General features: G+C 37.6%; 1 protein-coding gene and 1 pseudogene across 3 annotated transcripts in view; both read right to left on the bottom strand.

Annotated features, from left to right (window-relative positions):
- The window catches only part of MYO1D (myosin ID), a 389,795-nt gene that overhangs the window by 212,715 nt on the left and 154,272 nt on the right, over window positions 1–22,808 (bottom strand). For all 3 annotated transcript variants that reach the window (XM_077165206.1, XM_077165205.1, XM_077165207.1), the window contains exon 16: window positions 16,720–16,927. In XM_077165206.1, coding sequence (XP_077021321.1) covers window positions 16,720–16,927 — 208 coding nt within the window. The remainder of the gene's footprint in view (window positions 1–16,719; window positions 16,928–22,808) is intronic.
- LOC143687841 (tubulin beta chain pseudogene) lies at window positions 20,494–22,199 on the bottom strand (annotated as a pseudogene).

Raw genomic sequence — 22,808 nt, 5'->3', positions numbered from 1 at the left:
TACTTTAAATTTTAGGCTGAAATAATGTGAATACAGTTATATTTTGTGCCTATTTATAATCCATTTAAAGTATACACTTGCGAATAAGTATTTTGTCTCTAAATTTTTGTTTAAATATAAGTGCTTGACTGTAGTTTTAGTTTGCTGAGGATGTTTGACAAAAACATATTTTCTATCAGTGTTTGGTTTCTTATACATTACAAATACAATTAAACCAATTCAGGGTAGCTGACTTACTTTGAAAATAAATTTTCTTAAAAATATGGATCCTTATTGTAGTGCTAACTTTGAATAGAGATGTTTGGAAACACTAAGATTTTCTGGCAAAAACCACTGAATAAAAATAGCCTTAAATTTTCCTTATGAATAAAGCCTCCCCCAAAAGAGTGGCTCATCTGCTCCTCTAATAATGGCTAAGATGTGCGTAAATATTTCTAGAATTAACCCTGTTAAAAGGAATCATACTGAACATCCTGTGGTATAACATATATTTTCATTTAACATTTATCCTGACCACTTTTGATGTTATTAAATATTTGTTTATATCATCCTCATTAATGGCTGCATACTTTTCCATTGCATGGATGTATCATAATTTATATAACAAGTCTCATGACATTCAAGATTCCCCATTATTTTCCACCTTCATGAGCAATGTTGCAAAGAAAATATCAACAAGTATATTTGGGGTTTTTTTGTTTGTTTTTTTGTTTTTGCATGGGCAGGCACCAGGAATCGGACGGGAATTGTACCTGGGTCTCCGGTATGGCAGGCGAGAATTCTGCCACTTAGCCGCCATCACACCACCCTACATTTTTATATAAATATTGATGTATTTTCTTAGTCTAAATTTTCAGAAGTATAATTGCTGGACTAGAGGCAAACCCAACATTTAGACTGCTGAAACATTACCAGACTGCCTCCAGAAAGTTTTTACTAATTTACTCTTTTGCCAGTAGTATTCATATCTTCAACACTATTATGCGTGATAAAAAAGAAAACAACAAAATTAAATATTTGATAGTTGAAAATACAGTTGCTGGCCATTTTCCTTTTATCATGGAATGATTGTTCATATTTTTGCTCAATATTCTAATGAGGTATTTATCGCATTTCTTTAGAAGTATCTCTTAGATGTAAAAGCTATTCATATTCTACACTTGCTAAAATAATAAAAAAAAGAACATAAAGCCACTATAGTCTTTCCACTAAGAGAAACTGAATGCTATAAGTATCTGCAGGACATAATGATATACTTCCAAGAACACCTTGGGTATTTCATAAACTATGTATTTTTGTTAGCAAAACTTGCCAGTCCAAGCAGAATGTGATCAAAGAATAGGATAATGAATATGAGCAATTTATGAACACTTAGATCTCTTAGCTGTTATAGTAAAAAAGAGAATAAAATCAATCTCAACACTGTAGTCCTCACACTTAAGTCATATAAATACATTCCATTATACACATAATTTGGTAAACAGGGCATATTTTCAACCTGTTTTTGTCAATCACAGCGTTTCCAATCTTAGTGAAACATGTGGCAAAATTTGTACTTTTAAAAAAGCCTTTCCTTTATAGAGAGTCAGCTGTAAAATTATCTTTGCGAGGTGATAGTTTACACTGAACATCAGCATTGTCACTAAGGAGTGAATGACCATTATAATAAAATGTCTTCATTGCTGCTTTTAATATTTGTTATTCAGTTTTTTTTTCCAAAAGAATCAGAGGGAACTTACAACTGAATCACCAAAGTCAGGATAAAAGGTGAACCAGGCAAAAGGGGAAAGGGTGTAGGTGGGAAGAGAGATGCATTCAAAATCCCAAACTAAGGCTGGTTCTTGGATCTGTGTATAAATCTTAGCTTCCTGGCAGGTACAGCAAATGGGATACTTACATGGATTTCATTATTTAATAAATACTATGTAATAAGGTTGGTAATTAAAATAAATATACTCTGCACTCAAATTATGTCTTTTTAAATTTTTAAACAATTTTTGTAGGGTAGGAAAAAAATTCAATGCTCAGCAGTTATTCAACGATATTTTGTTTGGCTTGACTGCACATTTTTAGCTACTTGTATAATACAGTTTCCTTCTAGATAAGCTTTTTTGTGCATATCCCATTTAGAAAATCTTTCATTTGGGTCTGGTATAGCAATCATCACTGAATTGTTCAGATGTCTTATAATTTAATGTAAACATCTATTCACTGAATCACTTCCCTTCACTAATTAATTCCTTACAAAGAGTCAATCTCTTGAGCTTCCAGCAATTAAAAAAGAAATGTGAAATAAAAATGCAGCCATGGGAGTTTTCTTCCCTTTTTTCCCTAACACCACCTATAGGGACCAGAAACTGTTGTCATGGAGACAATGGCTGCTGGGTTATGAGTGACAGGTCTCAAGAGAGAAGTGCCTTGGAAAGGGAGCATCTCAAGTAGAAGAAAAAAAGAAGTGGTGAGGGAGAAACCAATACGAGCTATTTATTAAGCATAGTGGAAAGCTCAAATAAAAGGTGTATATAAGCTAGCAAAGAATAAAAGCAAAAATTTCTGCTTTCGTTCATCTAACATAGGAAATGTTTTCCTTCCAAAGGAGAGCAGATTTCTTTTTAAGCAAATCTCAAGCACATGACCATATCTTGGCATAATTACATTTTCAAAATTGGGATTCACACTGATGCACCAAATTGGTTGCCTTAGTAATGAGATATCACCAGGGCAACGGATTTGCTGCTCTTTCAGGAGAGCAAATCATCTGCTTTCAATTTACGGGGGAGTGGGCTGGGGAAGGGGTGGCAGTGGTTTCTTATTGGCAGTATCTGAGAGGAGATAAATAGGAAACAGATTATTTTTGACATGTTGCCATTATTTTCCAAATATGCTTTTATCTTTTTTTATTTCCGAACTAGTTGGGAGGAGGAAAAGGGAAGGCCTATGGGTGTGGAGAATGGGTGGGGTGGGGGGAGGGGAGTATGTTCTGTCTTTCCAATGCTAAATTTTTGCTGAAGCATTTTTATTGTTCTAAAAGAGCTTTGCACAAATCAGTATGTAAATTCTGAACAGCATTAGCTATTGGCTCAAATTATAAATCAACAGAAAATTTCCTTAACATAGTAAAAGCAATGCCTTGTACAGTAATGTTACTCTAATAGCAGTGCTTAGTAATGCAGTATGGGTAAAACTCCAATTTTCAGTAATCAACACTTACTAAATGCTCTAATAAGATAAACACTCCTTGGTTTCTTCATTAAGAACACATATCCTTTCCTTATATTTATTTTCTTTTACCATGATTTACCGATAAATGTTCCAAATACTTTCCTGTTGATGGATTTTGTTATTTGGTTTGGTTTTCTTCCCTTTCTATACTCTCTTATCCTGAACAACTTTAATATTATGCTGGTTATTAATAAACCAATGACTACATATTTGCCAAATTAAGTGGGCACTTTACAGTTATTTTGTTGGATGTTTCTACTACATTTAATACTGTTGAAAATTCCTTATTTGAAATTTGCTATTTCTTTTGCTTCCTTAACTCATGTATCCTACTGTCTGCTGGCCATGTTAAACACACCATGTCCGACATTACTGATTTCCTCCAAACATGCTCCTGCACCCTCTCCGTTGCTGGTGTACCAGCTGATACAGGAACCTACACTGAAACCTGGAAATCACCGACTCCCGCCTTTTGTCAGTCTCCCATCCAAACAACTATCATGGTCTGCTAATTTTACTGCCTAAATATTTCTCATGGTTCTCCCCAACTCTTTATCTCAACTACGACTGCCATGATCCAGGCCCTTGTTAGCTATCCCCGAGATGACAGCAACAGGTTCTTCATTGATCATTCTGCCTCCAGCTTTGTTGACTAGTTTCTTTTCCACACTGTTATATTTAAAAATCATAAACTGACCATATCACTTCTCTCAAACCTTTCAATGACACTTCCACCGATTATAGTAGGAATGTGGCAGGGCAATCTGATGTATCTGCTGCTGAAAAATGTAACAAATACTTCTATGTATGATTAAGCTTGCGAGAAAGAAAATGACATACTAAGGAATCAACAACACCAAACTGTTGGTAACGATGTGGAGTGAAAAAACTCTTACACATTTCTGAATAAGTGTACATTGGTACAATTATTTTGGAAAGCAATCTGGCAATCTTTAGTAAAGATGAAAATATATAGACTCTACAACCTACCATTTGCACTGTGGGGCATATACCCTAGAGCATGAGTTCTCAAAGCATGGTTTAGGGAACCCTGACCATTGCAGAAACCTTCTCAGGGAGTCCATCAGATCAAAACTAATTCCATAAAGTTATTTGACTTTTTAATTCTCATTCTCTCATGAATTTACAGCAGATTTTCCAAGAGGCTATATCACATGTGATAATATCATCACTCTGACAGCTAAAGGAATATGTGCTTGTAGTATTGTAGTCTCTGGAATTATCTAAGGTAAGCTCTTTGGGGTCTTCAAAATGTGAGAACAATTGCCCAACAGAGATTTATTCACCTGTAGGCAATGAGACATAAATGAAAATGTTCACTACAACATTAATTAGTATGACAAAAAATTGAAAAACTATATGATTTATCAGGAAAAGAAATAAATTTAATAAAATAGCATAAAGCAATAAAAATAAATGAGCTACAGTACGGACCTAGTGAAATTTCAAAAACAATGCTGAGTGGAAAAATCAAGTTGCAGGAGACTATGTACAATACTGTATGGAAAGAGAATATTATAAGCCTTGGTCTAAAAAATATAATTAAATCAGAGGCTACCAGCCTCAACTAGCAGCTATTTTGAGGGCTCTTGAAAAAATGGGAGTTTTTTCCTATAGGTGCTTTGCAATGACGAGTCCTAAGCTAGCCCTTACATCTTTTTAGACAGATAAGGAAAAGGTTAGTAAATATTTATATATCCGTATAAAATTCAAGTTAAGTCTAAATTTAATTCTGTCATCATAAGTTGCACTGCTGCTATGTATGTTTGCTTACAATTGTACAAATGGCTATTTGCTAAGAAGGGCAAAGAACGTTCCTGTAACATTGATTTTTTTTTTTGTGTAGAGAACTATTTGTTCACTGTACTTGCCATAGGAAGTTTATTTATCCACTAACTTTGGTGACAGTCAGCCCACGATGGTGTCAGTGGTCTACCTCTAATGAACTTGACCTGCATAAATGGCTTATGAGATACGGACTAGTATCTGCCTTCCCTGTAAATGCCGTTCTCACGCCTGTGGCATCAGTTCTTCTTCCCCAAGACCTTCCCCTTCCCCGAGCTTGGCTGGTAGGCAGGGCCCACCCCAAGCACCGCAGCCCCTCCGCCTTGCTGGTCTGTGCTCAGCCGCTAACACAGCTCCTCCTAACTGGGTCGTCAGTTTCTTCTGGCCGGACCCTTGTCTTACCCTCCTTTGTGTTCCTGTTCAGTAAAGAACGAATAAATCTATGATTACTTATTTAAAGGTGCAGATGAGCTCCCTTCTCCCACACAGCCACACACCACAGTGCTGAAAGGACACCTGCTACCTGTTTCTTCTCAAAGCAAACTGAAAAGACAAGTACCCAGTTGCCAGCTTTTGATCCAAGGCACAATTTTCTCTCTCTTTTTTTTTCCCCCAACACTCAGTCAAGATCAAGAAGCTTATTTTTGGCTATAGACATTCCCTGTGACTAAGGCAATGAAAGGACTGGTGCTGGGGAAACCTCTCTTCTTGCCCAGCAATGCCTCCCTTCCTGTACAGACAGCATATGCTTTGTTGGTAGTTCCAAATGCATCTTTCCCAACCTGCTCGTGGCCCCAAAGCCACCTTTACCAAAACAATTTCATTTTCTGAAGTACAGAGTCTCAGTAAAAAAGTCATTGACTACTTTTCATTACTGTACATACATTAAGAGAATTAAGATTCATACTTTTAAACATCAGTGTTTTCTTCCAATGATAATAAAATACATATCTTAGTTTGTACCCTCAACAGTTTACATTCTCAGTATATATAAATGATTTGGATATTGCTAGATGTCTACCAAGGTCATTTAATAAAGAACTTTTGCCAGACCTCATGCTGCTTTCTTTGAGTATGATGCCATCATTGCCTTTGTGGCTGGTTTTACCAATTTTTCTAAAGTAACGTGAGTCACACTTGGTTTTCTATGAGGAATACATTCTGGATGCTGCCACTGGGGTTTAAGTGTGGAGCAGATGGAAGGACGTGGGCAGAGGCCACACTTCCTGGTTCCAATCGCAGTGCCTGCACTCACATCAGTGTGACCTCCAGCAGGTTACTTAACAGGCAGTGGTGCTAGTTCCCTTATCTATCAACTGAAAATAGTAACAGACACTCATCCAGGGCTGTCTGAAAAGACTCGGTTAATATCTGTAAAGTCCCTAGAACAGTGCCTACCATCATTTAATAAATATTAGTGACTATATTTGTTACTTGTATTTTTTGTTTCCTTTAAGGGCAAAAGTAATAGATTTTATATGAGAAAAAAATTACCTTGCTTTTAACCTGAGAAATAAAACAGTTGATTGGTTTCACAAAGAAGTTGGTGGGCTTTGTTTGAAAGTAATATGAAAGGGTCCATGGCTTTGTGACACTACTTGGCAAAATTTCATAACAAACTGTACTTTAGGGAATAGGAACAAATGAATTACTAGGTCAATAAAATCCAATTTTCAGGTAATGATCCTATTCACATCTTTTTTTTTTTTTGCCGATTAAAAAATTATTATACTCAGGTCTATATTCACTTTTGAGAATACTTACAATTAACTGTTATGACATGATTCTAATTTTCAGAATTCACTGTTTTCATTAGATGGTTATGCTTTAATGAGTCACTTTTAATCCTTCACAAGATCCTTATTCTTATTGGGGGTATAATATAAACCACATGATAAGAATGTAAAATGTGAATTTAACGAATATACACAAGAACATACAAATAAAATTAAATTATTAACTAGGACAAACCAATCAAGGCATTTCTGGTGATGCATGAGCCACCTTTAAAAATATACATTAAGAATGAAAGAATCAGGGATGAACCTGGCCCTGACACTGCTGGATCAACAGTGTCATCCTGACCAAAAGGGGGAAAAGAAGTGTAACAAATAAGGTATCAGTGGCTGAGAGGGTTCAAATAGAGTCAAGAAGCTATCTGGAGGTCATTCTTAGACAAACTTCAGTTAGACACTTGCTACCTATCATAACGTGCCAACTCCTAACCACAACCATTCTGGTCAATCCTAAAGAACACCTAGGGCATCATATAAGATTCTACAAAACTTCCATGCATTTGGGTAACTTTCAGGAAACCTACAACCTCCAGATGGGTCCCTGGACCAGATAAATCCTAAAATGCAGAGGGGCCAGCCTCGCCAGAACATCAGCTAGTTCCATCCCCTATCCCATATTTTCAACAGCCCCTTCCAACATGAAAAAGTTAGAATGGGCATAGCCCAAATACCCCTAAAGAGTGGGAGAAAGATCAAAGGTGATGGTGGAGTTATATAGAGAAGGCAGGGTTTAACAAATAAGTATGGGTGCTGAATCATTATATTGATATTTCTTTTAGTTTCCAGTATCTTAGAGCAGTGAGAAAAGTAAAAAAACCTAAAATTCTGGAACTGTAACTCATATCAAACTCTGAAATCTGTTTTACAACTAACTGCTGCTATGTGCTTTGAAATTTATTACTTTTTGGTATATATGTTATTTTTCACAAAAAAGAAAAAAAAAGTCAATTGTGACAAATGCACAGCTCCATGATGATATTGTGAATCACTGATTGAACACTTGGATCATTACATGGTATATGAATATATAACATATATCAATAAAAATTTTTAAAATGTAGAAGCAAAAAAAAATAATGAAAGGATATGTCACTCAAAATCATAATTCATCTTGCATCAAATCTCTGAAATTACAGTTAAACCCCAAACTGGCTGAGAGATATTTGACAGACTTCCAGGAAACCTTGGTGTTTAGACTGCACTTTGATGAAGACCAGTGTATTCCATTCTCAACTGTTCCTCAGCAACACAGATGATTAATTTTACCCCTAATCATCTGTAAAAAGACGTGTTTTAGTCAACTGGTGAACAATGAACACAGACTATGTATCAGATAATGTAAGGGAAATATTATTAATTTTATATGGCATGATAATAGTACACTGAAGTCCTCATCTGTAGAGTCTTTTTATGTAGAGATATTATTGGTATTTAGGAGTGAAATAATAAGACACCTGGGATTTCCTTTAAAAAAATCTCCAACCAAACCAAAACAGGGCAAACACACAAAAGCATGAATTGAGGAGTAGATAAAATAAAAATGAAAAATGCTGATAAATGTTGAAGCTGGGTAATGGGAACATGGGGCTTTATTATCTTATTCTTCCTACTTTTGTGAATATTTGAAATTTTCAATAATACAAAAATAAACAGAAAATACATCTTCTTTGAAGTAAGAGTCATAAAACTGACCTTATATGGGTCCCAAAGTAAATCTCAAAAAATTCCAGAAAGTATAAATAGTTCAACTGGCATTCAGGGACTCATAATACAACAAAACTAAAAAATAAGAAAACTAGAAAATAAGGTGAAACATAACCACAAAATTTTTATCACCTAGAGATTTTTTTTTTAATTAAACAGCTTTTAGGGAAAGAGGAAACCTAAAGTTAAAATAAATGATAATGTATCTGATCCTACAGATACAACAAAATCAGTTCTCAGAACAAATTCCTTAGACCACTACTAATAAATGTAAAGGAAGAAAATGGATGAAGCACCCACTTCAGAAGCTGGAGAAAGATAATCTGTTTGCTTCTGCTCTTTATATTCAAGAAAAAAGAGAAGAAATTGATGAAGATAAGCAAAATTAATAAATAAGAAACAAGAAAATGGTACAGTGAGTAAATAAATCAGAGAGCTAGTTCTTTGAGAAAAAATAAAATACACATTAACTAAACTTAATAAAGAAAAAAGTGAGCACAAATCAAATACACAAAATAAGAGGGAATCACTGTAGAGACAAAGGAAATGAAAAGAATTTAAATTTCTTTGTTCAACTCTATTCAATGAAATTTGAGAACCTGGACTATTTTCTAGGAAAATACAAATTAACAACAATGATCCTAGAAAGACAGAAAACAAAAACAGACCAATTATCATAAAGAATTTGAGAAAGTTGTTGAAGGATTATGCTCCAACAGATCAATGCCCCCCTCCAGGTGGCTTCACAGGGTAATTCAACCTGATCAGATCAACTCCAGTGACACTTAGACTGTTCCGAAGTATAGAAAAAGGAAAAGCTTCCACATTATTTTGCTGAAGCAAACACAATATTGATATTAAATTGATAGAATTCTCCATATTGTCAACACAAGAAGGAAAACAATGACATGAGCGTCTGCAAATCTGCTAAGAAGTAATTCAGTACAATTCAAGATCTATTTTTGATTTTTAAAGTACTCTTGCTGCAATTGGATTAGACAGATACTTTTTTTAACATGCTAAAATATATCTCTCTCAGCCAGTATCAAGCTGAAACAGACATCACTGGAAGCATTCCCATTAAATTCAGGAACAACTCAAGGATGCCCAACAGTGCCACTTGAGGGAATTTCCCAGTGAGGCTTTGCAGCAGTGGGACAACCTCCCCACAACTATACGACCCCCAGTTTGAGGGCAGGTGGCTCAAGAGGAGCACAGCTATTCTTGGCATAAAAACATAAAGAAATTCTCCCATGAGCCATCACAAAAAAGGATGTTAGATCTTATGTGGGCCTATTATTTCCTTTATAACATATCACACACGGGTGCTTAAAATAACTGGTTTATTGAAAAAAATCAAGTAGCCCTATTTTTGTATAATCTCATAGCATCAGTTTCCCAGTGGAATGCCAAATCACCATCATTTCGAATTAAAAAAGAAAAGATCCTTAACTACTCTACAATTCCATCTTGAACTTCACATCAAATTAGAAACGACAATTACATATAATTTTAGTTTACATCTTGAATATATTGTGTTTCACTAGCTTGAAATCTTTTCCCTTCTCCTTCTACCACACTTTGTTTTCTCTTCCAAACGTCCTCCACAGACTTTTTTCATCACTCACTCCCCGTACTCCACCTGCTTTTAGAATTGCACTAACTTTGCTATGACCATCAATCACGCCACTACCATCCTTTAAGCAGGAAGCTGGAGGACAAACAAAAATAAAATTCTAGGAGTCAAATGATCCTAGGAGGCTAATGGATCTGGACATTTATAACGTGAGGGTTCTATTACTTCCTTTATAAACAGGTCCGTAGTTTCATGTAACTACAGTGGAAGACTGCCAACTGACTTTAGATTTAAGCTTGACTGTGAATCCCAGAGCTCTCACCATAGCATAGGTTCTGTGAGCCATATTTAGGATTGAAATAAACAGTCAGTACCACAGCCTGGTCCACAAGCTGGAAAACTTATGGCATGAAGCTTGGAGCGGGTTAGGGCCTGGCTTGATTTAAAATTTCAAAGAGTTTACAGCTCTTGCTGCCATGGAAATCATGAGCTATGCTTAGGAATCTGTTTCTATAACTGTGATCCCAAAGTACCCACAAATTACTTGGAGGAAAACGATTAGAGTCTTAAGATATTACTATTTCAATAAAAAATTTCAATGTTTAGCAGTTCCCAGTATGTCACAGGAAGGGCCTTGTGGTAGTTATATTCAGTTGTCAACTTGGCCAGGTGAAGGCACCTAGTTCTGTTGCTGTGGACATGAGCCAATGGTAGGTGAATCTCATCTGTTGCTAATTACATCTGCAGTCAGCTAGGAGGCGTGTCTGCTGCAATGAGTGACGTTTGACTTAATTGGCTTGTGCTTAAATGAGAGAATGCAATGTAGCATAGTTTAAGCAGCTCGGCATTCCTCATCTCAGCACTCGCAGCTCAGCCCAGGCCCTTGGAGATGCAGAAAGAAGTCACCCCGGGGAAAGTGGTTGGAACCCAGGGGCCTGGAGAGAAGACCGGCAGAGACCATCCTGTGCCTTCCATGTAAGAAAGAACCTCAGTGGAAAGTTAGCTGCCTTTCCTCTGAAAAACCAACAAAAATAAATCCCCTTTTATTAAAAGCCAGTCTGTCTCTGGTGTATTGCATTCCGGCAGCTAGCAAACTAGAACAGGCCTTGACTACTTAAATATATCGTGGCACAACAGAAAGGAAAATTCCATCCCTAGAACTAGAATCAAAGCGATATGACTGGATGGTCCAAATACATGATATGTTGACCAATTAGGTCTCTGTTTATAACAAATTATAGATGTGCTTTAAGCAAGGGCTAATCCACCCCCCGCCCCACAAATAAAGTCAATTCACAAATTTGTCTTATAAGTGCGTCAAGAAATCCATTCTTCAAAGCCAGCAACCCATCCAAAATTCGCTGTTAATGGCCAGACAAAAGATACATTTCTCCAGTACTTTTCCATTTTTTTGAGGGTCGATTCTTAATATCATCCTATAAGACAATTTTCCTCCTATTCCTTACTATTTCCTAGAATGAGAACATAAATTTTAAAGCCACATATGTACATGAAAAATAAGAAAATTTTTTTTTGAGGATTTCCACACTCTCTTTTAAGACAACAAAATATTTTAGATCTAAGAGCACAAAATAGTAGAGGATCTTGATTATTTGTAATACATTTTCATTTAGAATTGGTCAACTAAAACCTAAAGTCTTCTTTCAGGATTTCCCCTACCATGTGACAAATAAGTGTCCTATCTGCCGGGAATTAATGATTAATCCGGGAATTAATGATTATTGATACAAAGAGGATGAATGATAAGATCTAAAACCAGAAAGGTTCAGGTTGAAGAAGAAAAAAGCTAAAACAACACAATCAAGTTGAACAAATTTACTTCACAACACAATTATTATACGCTTCAACTCAGCCACAGTATTTGCTGCTGAACTGGCATATACTTTACTAATCTTTCAGCACCTCCTGGCTTAAAAAACTGTAATTTTGAAAACTAATTTTTCCAGCATCATCTGAAAGTACCATTTAGTGATTTTTCATTTGAATGTGATGTAAAGAACACATACAAATTCAAATGTAGAGGGTACATGGGTAAGCAAATCAATTGGCACCATGAAAGGAAGAAAAGAGTAACCTTTTAAAAAATCACCTTGGCTACACTGCCTCATTTCTTTTACTTTAGTGTTGCGAACATGGATATATTACAACCAGTGTTTAATACGTGAGGAATACACTGCAAACACTGAAAAGGGAAATAGACACATATAACATAATAGTTGGAGACTTCAATTCACCACTCTCATCAACGGACAGAACATCTAAACAGAGGATCAATAAAGAAATAGAGAATCTGAATATTACTATAAATGAGCTAGACTTAACAGACATTTATAGGACATTACATCCCACAACAGCAGGATACACCTTTTTCTCAAGTGCTCATGGATCATTCTCAAAGATAGACCATATGCTGGGTCACAAAGCAAGTCTTAACAAATTTAAACAGATTGAAAAATGCAATTTTGACACTCAGGCAAAACATTAAAATTTTAGGTCATTCAGAAAGCACTCAAAAGAGTGCTTAAAAGAATGAAAACATTCAGTGCTTCATGGAGATAAGCTCTTTCACACACTAGTTGGCAGTAGTATAAATTGTTACAATCTTTCTAGAGGCTATTTGACAATGGTCATAGAAAACTTTTAATGGTACATATCTTTTAACCAACAATTTTATAAGAAATGATGCTCACCAAAATGTTAATGCTGTTACCTCTGAAAGGTAGGATTTCAGGTGATTTTCATATTTTCCCTTATACTTTTTTGCACGGTTTTAATTTGCTTTTGCAACAAACGTGTTTCATTTATATAATCAGAAAAGATAAATATTTCTATTTAAAAAAATTAAAAAAATCAGTTGTTGGAAATTCTTGTGTAAAATAGCAGCTCCTGATGGTGCCTCTCTCAACTTCTTACAAAATTCTTATAAGTACACAGACAAAGTGAAAACACACATCACCTTGAAAGTAGGCGACTAATGACCTATTCCTATTCTCTCCCAGCTGAGAGAAACTTGCATTAATTCTATATGGAACTGGCCTAAAAAGCATTACCAGGATATCACACATTGGTCATACCCTAGGTATGCCTGCCTGAGAAATAGGGAGGGAGACCCTTATTCCCTACCCCACTACCTAATGGTTAAGAATAGCAGCTTTGTATCAGAGAGGACTGGACAGCTTTCCCTCCACTGGATGGGTGATGTTTTTTTAAAGCAGCCATCCCTTCTCTTTTACAATCTCTCTTTTCTAGGTAGAGATTCGTGATTTCTCATCAGAAAAGCAATGGAGACTGATAATGGCACATTGCATTTCTAGAAGAAAAATGCTGTTAGTGGGGACTAAAGTAAGGAAAAGCCCGATAAACTGTATATACCTGGAGTTATAATATTTTATGTCTGAGCTGACCCATGGGGGCTGGATAGCAGTTATAACAGACTAAAGTTTGTTGGACACCGAAAATTGTGAAAGAGTGAACATCAAATTGCCGCTGCGGATTTCAGAAGAGGATTCTACCAGCCACAAAGTGGACAGAAAGTGAACACAGGGTAAGGTGACTATATAACTTATTTTTGAGAGTGAAAGGGGGTACTACTAATAATTATACCAGGCAACATTCATAAACCAGGATTGTGCCAAGCAACTGAGAGGTATGGTCACCTTGGTTCTAGGCTAAATTCTGAAAAAGGAATAAAATAAAACCACAGATAAGTACCAAACATCCAGGGAAAGGAACCTGAAGACAAAGAAAGACAAATAAATTAAAATGATTAACTATGGCAGAGAGGAAACAAAGATCCAACATACAAATTTACAAGCATTCTTGAGAAAGAAAACAGAACTGAACAAAAGCAATTAATAAACACTCAATGTAAGGAAACTTTTTAAAGATGAGACAGAATTTCATATTTCAATCCAAAGTTTTTCTGAGTTCCAAGAAAAATAAATGAAAAGAGCCTTGTACTTAGAAACATCTTTGCAATAGGAAAGAAAAACTTCCATTAGTTGCACGTGATATAATCATTTATTCAAATAAACTAATAGCATCAATAAATATGAATCAAGAAAAGTTTCCTTCCACATACAGATAAGGCAAAAGTCAGTATTATTTTTCTTTCTGAACACCACCATGTAGAAAAGTAATAAAAATTCACAGCAGGGCGGGCCGCGGTGGCTCAGCGGGCAAAGTGCTTGCCTGCTATGCCGGAGGACCTCGGTTCGATTCCCGGCCCCAGCCCATGTAACAAAAACGGAGAAACAGAATACAATAAAACAAGAAAATGTTTAAAAATGTTTCCCTTTCTTCCTTCCTTCCTTCCTTCTATCCTTCCTTCCTTCTCTCTGTCTTTCCTTTAAAAAAAAAAAAAAAAAAAAAAAAAAAAAAAAATTCACAGCAACAACAATAAAATATCCAGGAATTAATCAAGAATTCACAAAGCCTCTCCCAAGAAAACTTTAAGTCTAAAGATCAGTGAAAATGATTTTAATAAAAACTACCCTATGCTCCTAATAATTGATTTAAAATTGTAAAAATGTTAATTCTCTCAAAATAATCTATTAATTCAATGCAATCTTAATCAAAATTACTGTTGAATTTAATGAACTTAATAAAAGTAATTAAAATGTATATTGCAGAATAAAGGTCTATGTATAGGTTAACCAACCTTAACAAAGAAGAATAAAGAAGATAGACTTATATTATCATATAGTAAGAAATACTACAATAAAAATTATGTGGCATTAATGTAAAAAATAGGCAAATAGAAAAAGGGAACATAACAGAGCTCTCAGAATATGACAATATCAAAATTAAAGGTTCTGTTCAACTAAGGATATTGTGGACACAGTTAATTAGAATGACTTTGGAATTAAAAAAATATGTTCATAATATCTAAGGCTGATAAGATATTATGTCTAAAATATTCAAGGAATTCTTGCTAATCATCAAGAAAAAGATACCAACTTCAGTAGAAAAACAAAGGGTATAACAGGCAATATATAGAAAAATCCAAAAAGCCATCTATAATCTAACAAGATGCTCAAATTCAATGGTAGTCAGAGAAATACAAAATAAAACAACAAGATACCAGTACACTGATTAATTTGGCAAAATTTAGGTAGCTGGATACTACTGGTGGGGATGCAGGCACACAGTAACTCTCATGTTCAGCTGGAGTGGTTCAACCTGCAGAGTCATTCCAGAGAGGAACCTGAAAGTACTTATACCAATTAAGTAACATATATACCATAAGTCCCAGCAATTTTTTGCCTGGGTATATAGCCAAAAGACATTCTTACCAAGTGTGCTGGTTTGAAAGGATGTATGTCCCCTACAAAAGCCATGTTTCAATCTAAATCCCATTTCATAAAGGCAGAATAATCACTATTCAATACTGTATGTATGAAACTGTAATCAGATCATCTCCCTGGAGATGTGATTTAATCAAGGGTGGTTGTTAAGCTGCATTAGGTGACGACATGTCTCCACCCATTTGGGTGGATCTTGATAAGTTTCTGGAATCCTATAAAAGAGGAAACATTTTGGAGAATGAAAGAGATTTAGAGAGAGCAGAGAATGCTGCAGCACCATGAAGTAGAGAGTCCACGAGCCAGCGATCTTTGGAGATGAAGGTAAATGCCTCCCCCAGGAAGCTTCATGAAACCGGAAGCCAGGAGAGAAGAACCTAGCAGATGACACCATGTTCGCCATGCGTCCTTCCAGATGAGAGAGGAACCCTGACCACGTTCACCATGTGTCTTTCCAGATGAGAGAGAAATTCTGTGTTCGCCACGTGCCCTTCCACTTGAGAGAGAAACCCTGAACTTCATTGGCCTTCTTGAACCAAGGTATCTTTCCCTGGATGCCTTAGATTGGACATTTCTATAGACCTGTTTTAACTGAGACATTTTCTTGGCCTTAGAACTGTAAACTAGCAACTTATTAAATTCTCCTTTTAAAAGCCATTCTGTTTCTGGTATATTGCATTCCAGCAGCTAGCAAACTAGAACACTGAGTTACATACTTTTTATATACATATATTATTTATTTACACTAAATGGCTCTTACGGAAGGTATGAGAGAAAAAAAGAAATACATGAATGAGTGAATGAAATGAGAGGAGCCTTGCACAGATCAATGAAGATATGTTCCATGAACTAATGAGCACTCAGTCAACATTCCACACCTGAGATCAAGTGGCGGTGGTAATGATGGACGAGGGAGGCGGATCCAAATATTTGGAAAAATTTTTAAATTACAAGATAAACAAAAAATCCTTTAAGCATTTAAGCTGAGGGGAAAACACACAGCTGACCACAAGAGACAAAAATTAGGCTGGCTCAGATATCTTTTCAACTTGAAATACCAGAAGACAAAAGAGCAATGTCTTCAGTGTTAGTTTTGAGGATAAAATAATTTTGAAGTCAGGCAGCCCCAGTACGTTTTTCATGTGTTGAAAGCAACAGAAAACATTCTAAGATATGCATGGATCAAAAAAAAAAAGCCACGTCCATTAATATTTCTCAAATAAAAGAAAGCATTCAATTTTTTTTAAAACAGAAAAGCATGACCTTATCTTTGTACATAAAATATAGTTACCTTTTGTAGAAAGAGGATAATCCTTATGAGCATCCGGGCACGGCATTCTTCCAAGGTAAACAATGTTTGGGGGTTTCGAATGAAAATTTTGGTCTTCCCATAAGCTACATCATCCTGAAATCCACAATGTTCGATCAGCTTCGTGACAGCCTCTTTGTCTGAAGGGAGATCGTGATTGGGCCAGGTGAATTCAGAGATCATCTTGTACCTGGGGAAGGAAAGAACAGTGCAGAAATCAAGGGAGAAAACCCATATGGTCATCTCAGTAGATCCAGAAAACTGTTCAACAAAATCCAAGATGTTCCATAAAACAACAACACTAACAAGCCAAAACTTTCTCAGCGAAGTAGTAAAAGTGAATTCCATTAGCCTAATAAAAGATGCAGAAAAAGCCTTCAATAAAATGAGACACCCACTCATGATAATGACTGTAAACTAGGAATAGAAAGGTACTTCCTTAATGTCATAAAAATTGACAGCAAACATCATTGTTAAAGAGGCAACCTTAGAAGTATTCTCTTTATAGACAGAATCAAGACAAGGCTGTCACCATCACGGGTTCTACTCAATACTGTTCTAGAAGTCTAGCCAGCAGAGTGAGGACAAGAAATAAATAAATAGGTAAATGATGAGGGAAAGAACAAAACTGACATACTTATGAGTAGTGTGCTCCTCTTCAGAGCAAAGCAAGCAGATCCTCAAACTACTATGACTAAAAGAAAATTAAGGAGCGTTGCTACGTATAAGATTGATACACAGAAATTGGGCTTCCCCCGACAAGCAGCCCCGTGGACCCCTCACGCGGCAGCGCATGACATGCCAGCTCGCTTCACGAGAGCAAGCGAGAGGACAAGAGGCTTAAGAATGAGCAAGATAAGAATCACAGAGGCACAGTCTTTTGCAGCCTAATATCAAAAGTGACATCCTATCACTTTTGCCATATTCTGTTTGTTAGAAGCAAATCACTAGGTCCAGCCCCCACGCGAAGGGATTATTTATACAGGGTGTGAATACCAGGAAGGGGGTGGTGGTGGAAATCACTGGGGCACCCCTGGGAGGCTCTCTACCACAGTGGGTGGGGTTTTCTTGGTTTCGTTTTATCATGCAAAGTTGTTTAATACAGTCAAACCAACCTTTTCCTATATTGCACCTGAGTTTTAAGTGACAGGGAGAAAGACTTTCCTCGCAGTCTAGTTACAGAGTAATTCACCTGTGTTTTCGTCTAGTACTTATCTTTTTCATTTTTTACATTTAGATCTCTGATCCATTTGGATTTTGGTGTATGGGGTGAGGTATGAATCCAATTTTTTTTTTGACAAATAGCTGTTCAGTTGTTCCAACACTATTTATTAAAACATTCATCTTTCCCTGTGACACAAGATGCCACCTTTATCACATATTAAATTTTAATATGTACTTTAGTTTATTTCTGGAATTCCTGGTCTGTTTCACTGCTCTGTGTGCTCTTCTGTGCATCAGTGCCGCACGGTTTTAGAGAAGCTAGAAGTATATTTTAATATTTGCTAGTGTCTCCTCTTTCTTTTTTTTTTTTTATAAGGCCTTCCTAGCTATTCCTGCATGTTTATCTTTTCATATAAACTTTAGAATCAATCTGTATAGTTTCAGGAAAAAATCAAGCAGACAAACAAAAAAATGTCAGTATTTTTATTGGGTTCACATACACATTGAATTTATTAAATTTATATATGATATTGAGCTTTTCTAGCCTACAACTGGGGATGTCATTTCATTTGTTGAAGTCTATTTTTGTGTCCTTAAAAGTTTTCCTCATTGGGTTTCTACATTTCTTAAGATAATAGTTACATACACAGCATTCTTCCTTCTTGACATCTCTCTCTTTCTTAGCTCCCATTACAGCACAGTCTCCCAGATTTCCTTTTGTCCCCTTCGCACACTCATTTTTGGGCTATTCCTCTACTACTGGACCCTTAAATATTGGGGTGACCCAGGGTTCAGGTCAGGCCTTCTTCTATGTTCACTCTCCCCACATCACATCATCTACACCAGTTTCTTTAAATAATACCTGCTTTTCAGTTCACGAATGCTTCTCCCGCGCCCAGCCCTCAGATTCATATATCCAATGTCTATGTAGGTCTCTATTGCTTTTTACCCTGTTTTCTCTTGAATAGACTGAGTTTAAAAATTTTTTTTTTATTTCCGCCTTGATTTGAAAGCCATACATTTGATTGTGAGGCAATTTACTACCTAAGATTGTATGCTTGGTAGTCAACCTCCTGATTTTAATCTAGTTCCACCACTTATTAGCTGTGTGACCTGGGCAAGTTATCTAAACTTTCCATTCCTCAGTTTCCTGCCTGGCGTAAAATGGGGGATGACGTACTCTCCTCAGATGTTTGTGACTTAAAACATGTAGGGATCGACCTTCAAATCCTGCTTAACCTTCTTTAATACTTTCCATCTATTTTTCTGTTATAAAATCTGGAAGAAGTAAATTTGTTTATTCTCTGTTTAACAGATAACTACACTTTAGTGGTGTTTAGTCAAATATAAAATTAAATTTCAACTTTCTGGGCTCGTTTGTTTTATTTATTCCCAGAATTCCCATTTAGTAAGTTTTAAAAACACTTGGACACTTTCATAATTTTCATATTGCAATCTCTTTCACTTCTGCACACAAATGGCTGAACAGTGGTGGAGAAAAACAATCAACAATGCTGGGTGATCTCACCTTATACTTAAAACCTAAATTTCAACCTGGTACTCAGCTCTTCCTGGAAATCCTATACTACTCAGCGTGGTTTTCCTGCTCTTCAAGATAAGCGTTCTTCTTTTTCCTCCAATCTATTACTCCTCCTATCTCAACTCTCACTTTCAGCTCATGGCCATATCTCATACTTCACTGAGAAAACAGAAGCCAACTGACAGGAACATCCTCACATTTGCCACCAGAAAATCTCCAAGCCTCGCCGTATCTGTTCTCAAATTCTCTGCCTTTTGGTCTATTGCTATGGGCAAAGTGTTCCTTCCTGTTCTCATCTAAAACTGACAAACCTTCCACTTGTGCTTTGGGATTCCCTCCCTTCTCAAGGATGCTTATTGTAACTATCTGCCTCTCTCTCCTGCATCATTGATTTTTCTCTCAGTCTGAATCATCTTGACCTGAATACAAACATTTTCTAGTATCTGTTGACCTCACATCCCACTCCAGCTACTACTTTCATTTTTTTCTGACCTCATTAGTTCTTTTTTTTCCTCAATTCCTGTTTATTTTTGGCTCTTGAGGCAATGCCATCTTTTCAATATGAAAAAAAGGCAGCAATTTCAACACAAAAAAGAAATTTGAAGTGTAGAATATGAAGAAAACTAAGGATGGGCAGGGAGGGGGAAGGCAGTAGCAAAAGTGATGTCACAAAAAGATGGAGGGTACCTATTTCCTCTTCTGGAAAATTATTCAAACACTTAAGGAGTAGCAAGCGCTTTTCCATGTCTGGGCTGCAATTCCTTCTTTGGGGTAAGAGAATGTGGGGATAATGGGGATGAGCATTCTGGAGGTTTAGGTCAAGGTTAATCTCTTCCCTTTTGGTGGACCAGGTATAGGAAGGAATCCAATGTGAGGGAGGGAGGGAGGGAAGGATCCCACTGACAGAGTAGGGCAGACCTTTTCTAAGGGAATTGAGAGCTTAGGACAGAGCTTGGAAGGAAACTGAAAGTGGGGATAACACTATAACAGCTTCCCTGCAGCTGAGACCTGGAAATCATGACATAATCATTAAAGAACCTGGATTCCCCTCCTCAAAATTGCTCTAGAATGTAAAATCCCACCCCTTTTCCTTATTCTAAATGGGATCTGCATGAGATCCAGCATTTTGGAGAAATGCTTTAAGAGCAGAGGGAGGATTATTAACCAGACAGATGGGAGGAGTGGGTACCAGAAAGAAATACCAGGATGGCAGAAATGTAGGTTTCCCAGAGTGGAAAGAGAGATGAGACATTCAACAAACAGTAAATTATTTATTGAGTGCCTACTATATTCCAAGCACTGTTCAAGAACCAGCCCCCTGCAAAAGGGGGCGGGGGGGTGCGGAGAACAGGCAGAAAATGCATATTCTGAGGGAGAGGAAAGGGACAGAAGGGGAAGAAGGCTGAGGAAACTAAGAAGCCTGAGGTGATGGGGTTCTGCCTTATGCCTCTTCTTCAGACTCTTCACTGAAATCTTCCTCCCCTTCTGCAGTGGCATCTTGGTACTGCTGGTACCGTTCATGTTGCTCTCAGCCTCAGGAACTCATCTCTTCTATGCCTTCACCCATGTACCAGTGGAGGATGGCCTTTTGGTAGAACATGGCAGTGAACTGCTCTGAGATGCGCTTGAAGAGCTCCTGGATGGCAGCGCTATTGCCAATGAAAATGACCGCCATCTTGAGGCCACCCATGGGCTATCACAGATGGCCATCTTGACGTTGTTGGGGATCCATTCCACAAAGTAGCAGCTATTCTTGCTCTGCACATTGAGCATCTGCTTGTCCACTTCTTTCATGGACATTTGCCCATGGAAGACAGCAGCCAAGGTGAGGTACTGGCCATGGCAGAGGTCAAAGGCAGCCATCATGTTCTTGGCATCAAAGATCTGTTGGGTGAGTTCAGGCACCGTGAGGGCCCAGTATTGTTGGCCACCGTGGCTGGTAAGAGGGGTGACGCCAGGCATGAAAAAATGAAGATGTGGAAAGGGCACCATGTTAACTGCCAGCCTATCAAGGTCAGCACTGAGCTGGCCAGGGAAGTGGAGGCAAGTGGTGACACCACTCATGGTGGCTGAAATGAGGTGGTTCAGGTCTCCGTAGGTTGGTGTGGTCAAATTGAGGGTGCAGAAGCAGATGTCCTAGAGGGCTTCATTGTCAATGCAGTAGGTCTCATCTGTGTTCTGTACCAACTGATGGACCGAGAGTGGCACTGCAGGGCTCAACCACAGTGTCAGACACTTTGGGTGAGGGAATCACACCGAAGGTGTTTGTGATGTGGTCAGGATACTCCTCACGATCTTGCTGATGAGCAAGGTGCCCATTCCAGACCTGTGCTCCCGCCCAGTGAGTAGGTCAGCTGGAAGCCTTGCAGGCAGTCACAGTTCTTGGCCTTCTTATACACCATGTCCAGGACTGAGTCAACCAGCTTGGCCTCCTCTGTATAGTGGCCCTTGGCCCAACTGTTGCCTGCCCTAGAATGACCAACAACAAAGTTGTCTGGTCTGAAGATCTGGCCAAAAGGACCTAAGCGAACAAAGTGCATAGTCCCAGGTTCTAGATCTACCAAGACAGCACGAGGAACATTTTGCCACTTGTGGCTTCATTGTAGTACACTGAGGAGATGCAATCCAACTGTAGGTCGCTGTTCCTATACTAAGTGCCCGTAGGGTCAATGCTGCATTCATTGCTGATGACCTTCCAGAACTTGGCACTGATCTGGTTACCACACTGACCAGCCTAGATGAGCATGATTTCCCTCATGGTTAAATTTTATTTTAACTTTTTGCTCACCTCAAAGTGTGTGTGGGCAAATGCCCTCGATCCTGAGGCTTACTCTTGTGAAGCTTATGTAGGTAGCAGAGCTTACACTACCTATAGGCATGTCTAAGAGTTACTTCTGGAGGACCTCTTTTGTTGTTCTGATGTGGCCTCACTCACTCTAAGCTCAACTTTGCAAGTGAAATCATTGCCCTCCCCCCAATATGGGACATGACATCCAGGAGTGAAAGTCTCCCTGGCAACGTGGGAGATGACTCCCAGGGATGAATCCGGCCTGGCACTGTGCAATCAACAATTCCATCCTGACCAAAAGGAGGAAAAGAAGTATAGCTAATAAAGTATTAGTGGCAGAGAGCGTTCAAATAGAGTTGAGAGGCTACTCTGGAGGTTGCTCTTATGGAAGCTTCAGTTAGCTATTGTTACCTATCATAACCTGCCAACCCCCAACCAGGACCATTCCAGCCAATCCTAAAGAACACCTAGGGCAATATATAAGATTCCACAAGGGTTCCATGCACTAATGTAACTGTCCAGAAACCTACAACTCCAGATGGATCCCTTGTCCAGATAAGTCCTGAAATCCAGAGGGCC

Source organism: Tamandua tetradactyla, chromosome 6 (genome assembly GCF_023851605.1).
Source record: "Tamandua tetradactyla isolate mTamTet1 chromosome 6, mTamTet1.pri, whole genome shotgun sequence".
Taxonomy (NCBI): domain Eukaryota; kingdom Metazoa; phylum Chordata; class Mammalia; order Pilosa; family Myrmecophagidae; genus Tamandua; species Tamandua tetradactyla.
Note: the sequence above shows the minus strand (reverse complement) of the source record. Positions and strands in the feature narration are given on the sequence as shown.